The sequence below is a fragment of the Mizuhopecten yessoensis genome, unplaced genomic scaffold (genome assembly GCF_002113885.1).
Source record: "Mizuhopecten yessoensis strain PY_sf001 unplaced genomic scaffold, ASM211388v2 scaffold2467, whole genome shotgun sequence".
Lineage (NCBI taxonomy): Eukaryota > Metazoa > Mollusca > Bivalvia > Pectinida > Pectinidae > Mizuhopecten > Mizuhopecten yessoensis.
Genome location: NW_018404560.1, coordinates 4,783 through 10,290, shown reverse-complemented (window position 1 = coordinate 10,290; position 5,508 = coordinate 4,783). Strand labels below are relative to the sequence as shown.

General features: G+C 35.6%; 1 protein-coding gene across 1 annotated transcript; it reads left to right on the top strand.

The window, feature by feature from the left end:
* Nucleotides 1-430: 430 nt before the first annotated feature.
* Nucleotides 431-4,864, top strand: LOC110446056 (glycine-rich cell wall structural protein-like). Its single transcript, XM_021491013.1, has 4 exons — nt 431-694; nt 1,042-1,442; nt 1,844-1,912; nt 4,469-4,864. Coding segments are annotated over exons 1-3 (438 nt in total). The 5' UTR covers nt 431-692; the 3' UTR covers nt 1,879-1,912; nt 4,469-4,864.
* Nucleotides 4,865-5,508: the final 644 nt, after the last annotated feature.

The window sequence follows — 5,508 nt, the reverse complement described above, 5'->3', positions numbered from 1 at the left end:
CTTGTATGGTAGTATAACCTGATATATATTGTATTTTGACCTTGTATGGTAGTATAACCTGATATATATTGTATTTTGACCTTGTATGGTAGTATAACCGCTACTACACTGTGTATGTTTTCCTTGTATGTTGATCCTGTGGTATATATAGCCGTCTGATAGATGTTAACCTTGTATGGTGACCTTGTGGTAGATATATAGTCCTGGTATGAAGCCGTCTGATAGATGTTAACCTTGTATGGTGACGATGAAGATCCTATTTTGTTTTACATTTCATCACTGTGTTTTATGTTTCAGTGTGTTGACGCTATAGTATATATTATCCGGGTGTGTTATTACTGTGGTACATTTTGACCTAGTGTTTTGACGATTTGATATATTTTTTATTTTGTTTTGACGATTTGGTATATTCTGTCCTTGTAAATTCAACCCGGCTTACATCAAACGTCCATATGATGACCATACAAGCAATGCCCGCAGGGCGCCATCGATCACTTACTGATTCCAATATCCATTCATCTGATTTGGAGCGTGACCAAAGGCATGAAAGAACACAAAAACTGTAAAGAAAGTTTCGTTGGGGTATTTATGCTAATGAGCAGAGTCAAAGGTCACTGGAAAATCGAAGAGAAACTTGATATCAAGGGAGTTTGACAAATTAATGTCAGGCGGACCCACACAGACCAGGCAACATGTAAGTTCATTACGATTTATGTAATTTACATAATTTACATAAGTTTATGTTTTCTCAATGTCAAATCAAAAGTAGGGACATTGAGATTTTGCCTGCATCTTTAAAAAATTATATCAAATAAAGGTTAAACATGATCTTGAAATTGACACCTGAATAGCTCTCTGTATGAAAATCATGTTACAGACACAAACATATATGTATCTATTGTTCAATATTTAAATCTATTCACTTAATACATAAATCATGATTTATATTTTCCCTGTTTTTTTCTCTCAAAAATATGGATAAATAATTTGAAAAATTAAAAAATACTATAAAAGCGATCATAGCTCCCTTCTATGTTTCAGGTTGAGGATAATAATTGTAGCCTGCCTCATGGTTACGGTAGCTGGCGTCAATAGTGGATACGGATCGAGTGGTGGCTCCTACGGGTACGGCGGCAGTGGCGGCTATGGATACGGCGGCAGTGGTGGCTATGGATACGGCGGCAGTGGTGGCTATGGATACGGCGGCAGTGGTGGCTATGGATACGGTGGCAAGGGTGGATACGGTGGCTACGGTGGCAAGGGTGGTTACAGCGGATACAGTGGCTACGGAAAAGGCGGTGGACAGAAAAAGGGTGGAGTGGATTACCTCTCTCAAACATTCATCCCTTTGTCTAGCCCTTCCCTTCCCGACTTTACGCTTACTGGACGTGATTCAGGCTCTAAACTCGGCTCTGGACTTGGTCTTCTTGCTGCCTTTGGAGGTAAGATTATTAGTTTTTATAATTCATTATTAGCTATGTATCTTTTTCGATTGAATACAAGTATTTCATAATAATCACCGTCCATGATTATTTTTTTCTGTTTGGCAAAGACAGGCATACTACTCGCACGACTCGGTGGAAATTATCCATTGGATCATATAAAACTTGTTAGTTAACACAACTATAAATATATAAGCATGACAGAAAAATAGACAATCATCTTCACTTTTAATAGCATTTCGACTGTTCCTTGGAGAGTATAAAGTATAACAATCAAACTTGATGAAAAGGGTAACATATGGTTTTGGTATGAACATTTTCTCTATATCAATGTGAATGAAGAGAATTGCTTTTGAATTGCTAACAATGTCGTAACTTAAAATATTGCTTTTCGCTTTCAGCTTTCGCAATTCTGTTTGCTTTGACGAGAAACTGATCAAAACAACCCGATTTGTTGGTGGATTTCAAAGGTACAGTAACTTCAAAAGTTTCCATTTCTCAACTAAGGTTTGAAGTCGATGACAATGATGAGAAATTTTTTTTTACGATAACACAATTTCAAACTACATGTTCTATGTTTTTACAATTTCATTGAAAAATCATGCATTAACATCGACAATTGCATTCACGCACCTTTTTTTTAAATAAATATAAAACAATCTGTTAATGCTGATAGTACTTATTTCATTATTTTGTCAGGTTTAAGTAACATATAACAAATGTAATACAGATAACCTTCCGTTGTCCCCGCTGTCCATGATAAGTGTTACATGTATATTCGCATTAAAAAGAAGAAAGTAGAACTATTTCTTCTTTTTTCTATTTCTTCTTCAGTTCGCTTTCCTACCAACCATTTAGATTTCAATCTAATGACGTATTTTGAACCGTCAATGTTGGACGAAAAATCAAAATGTTATAATGAAAATTAATGAACTTTGATGCAGCGGAATCGATTATTTACATATACCTTTGAAGGATGATTTTTGGTTTAGTGATACTGCATTCGTTATAAAAATGAAATAATATACAATATTAGATAGATATCAAATGTACATTACTTCCCAGCAGTTTGTTACAAGTGCGTTGGCTCTTTCACGTGTACAATTGAGTGTTGTTGACAATAATGATTTAACAGCTAAAATCATATTCTAAATCATTTGAGATGAGACACGGCATTTGATTGGTCGATCAAAATAATTTGCGACAGTAAAACCACGAAATTTCTCCTTTGCATATGAAGCCCGGATGGCGATTATCAATGACGTCGATGACCTCGACTGACCCTGACACGTCATGAAGTCACGAACAATAGCTCCGCGTCGCCATTAAAACTCAATTTGCGACAGTATAATCACGATATACCGCCCAAATTTCGATATACACTAGGGTTATCCCCTTATTAATGACCACCGAATATCGTAGCATATACGGAGCTGAAATCTGTGTCCTTTCAATAGCATTTTCAGTTGTAGTTGTTAAAGGTTTTGTCATTACTTTGAACTTATACATCGGTTAAAATACTTGGATACAACTTCTGCTGAAAATAAGTTTCATTTGTATGTGGTTGCACAGCTATGGAATTCATCATTCGTCAATGTGACACTCGCTATCAGGCTACCGGATGGGATCTTCCAAACTTCAATTTAGATTTGGTCCTCTAACCTCTTACCGTATAATATCTCCACTTGAAAACGATCTACCTGAAGTCAGGTATTCCATGATTCCTTATCATTGGAAGCAGCAACATGTATTCGTCACATGATATAATGACATACATACCAACAAAAATACACAATAAGGTTAGGCGACATACGATGACTTGTCGCTAACGTCACGCTTTCACAAACGGCACGTTACCCAAATTGGTACACGGTCAAAAAATGTTTGAATAGTACTTTGAAATGAAATCTGTGTATTTTCCTCTGATTGTATTATAAAAGAGATATTTATCAGCATTTTCACCAGACCAATTTGTTTTCAGCCCCATTTAAAGAGTGCAAGGTGACATCAAAGTAAACATGTCGGAAAACCAGAAAAAAACGACACACGTCGGCAGAACTTTGGAGTATTTGAACGGGTTACTTCTGTATGATATTTGTGAAAGTAATGTTATTAACATGTTATTCGACAGGACTCGGTCGACCTCGTATATTTCAGAGAAACGGACCGTGATAGGACGACTCTTTACTGTTCTACATTGATGTTTTCCGTCGAGCGTTGTCAAATATTTAATTAATTATTTTTTTCTAAAACTATAAAATTGACATTGACTTTGATTTTATTTAAATGCATAACGCATTATAATATAAAAACAGTAAATTTGATTTAAAGAAAAACAATGACGAAAAGGAATACGACCACTAATTCATAGTTTATCTTGTTTTCACATAAAACATTTAATCAAGATATCAAAATATATAATTTTATGCAAACGTTACGTTTAGCAATGCAGTGTTTTCTTTCATATGAACATCAAATATGTTTGAAAGTGATTACTAATATATAGGGATTGAACGTCATTGTTTTTAATTTTATGAACGCAAATCGGTTACATCCATATTGCATGGAGCCCGCTATCCATAACTTTTCATTTTTACTATAGGACAATCGTTTAATTTAATTTATTTGTTCTTAAATAATAAATTTAATCACTTCGTTTTGTATATGCGTCGTCCTTTAAAATACATTGGCAGAACAGGCATATTTAAATAAAATTGGCGCCAATAATTTGACGTAGTCATTTAAGCGTTTGTCGCATGGGCATTCTCCATGTTATCAGAAGCAAAGCGACAAGACTCTCATTGGACAAGGTTAATATATGACGTCATAATTAAATCACGTGTCACATCACGATAATTTCTGCTTTAATGCTCAAATATTTCAATTCCTTATCAAGTTGGACTCAATGCAACTACCAAATGTAATCTGTTTCATTTGCCGATGAATTTGACCAGATTAACATTGCATGTGCGTACGATTTTGCGAAGGGAGATAACTATTGATGAGATTTTACATTTTTATTTAAGCTACACAAGAAAACTAACAACCAAAAACGATCATCAGCAAAACATTACCAGCTCACGGTTTCTATCGGCAGTTACAAGTCATGTAGTGCCCTAGAAATTCTCCCTCCAGCTACCCTGCCTTTCGGACAGTATCAAGTTCAACCCCGTTACAATTCGAAAACTTTTATGAAATGCAGTCGAACAGCCAACTGCCATATCAAATTGTTTCGTCCTTTCAAGCCACGTCTGGTTTCCTGTTCCTGTCTAATTCGACATTCAGTTACTACATATTCACATACCAGAAGATGTAGAACCTTGAAATTTAGTGGCTCTCCACTTCGAGCAAGTAAGAAGATGGCTGCCGCAGACTCTCAGCTGAGCCTGCGCACCGCGTCTAGACATTATTCTTCCGCGATGACGCTCCAGAAAATTTGATATCTAATGATTTCATCAGCAAAAATAAAATATGACATTTAAAACATGGTTTTGTATTTTGTTTCTACATAGTTTGGCTGTATTGAACTATAAACGTACGCCATCATTTTGTATGATGGTCCTTCAATGACGAATCATATTTTTTAACATTACGTCGATACGAAGACTTGCACAAGCTCCAGAACCTGGGACAAACTATCAGAATGGACTTCACAAGTTCCAATTATTGCAAAAAAACACTTTGATTGAAATATACGGTTTGAAACTTGCTTTGGTCGATTTCATGGGGTGTTCAATTGATTTGGTCTTGAAACAAATCCAACATGAACTGCTTCGCATTTTCATTAAATTTGTTTCAAGACCATCTCAATTCATCACCCCATGAAATCGACCAAAGCAAGATTCAATCCTTAAATGAAATGCATTTCTGCTGGTAATGTTCATATAGTGGGTTGCAGCGCAAATGCAGACATATCGAAATATACAAGTGATGTTGTTTTCTTAAATAGAAATTAACTGTCAATTATACATCGTGTTCGGTTTAGGATTGAAAATCGTTACATACATCACTTTACATCTGGATCAGGATATGCCCTGTGATCTTTTCAGCTGAATCCACCATCACA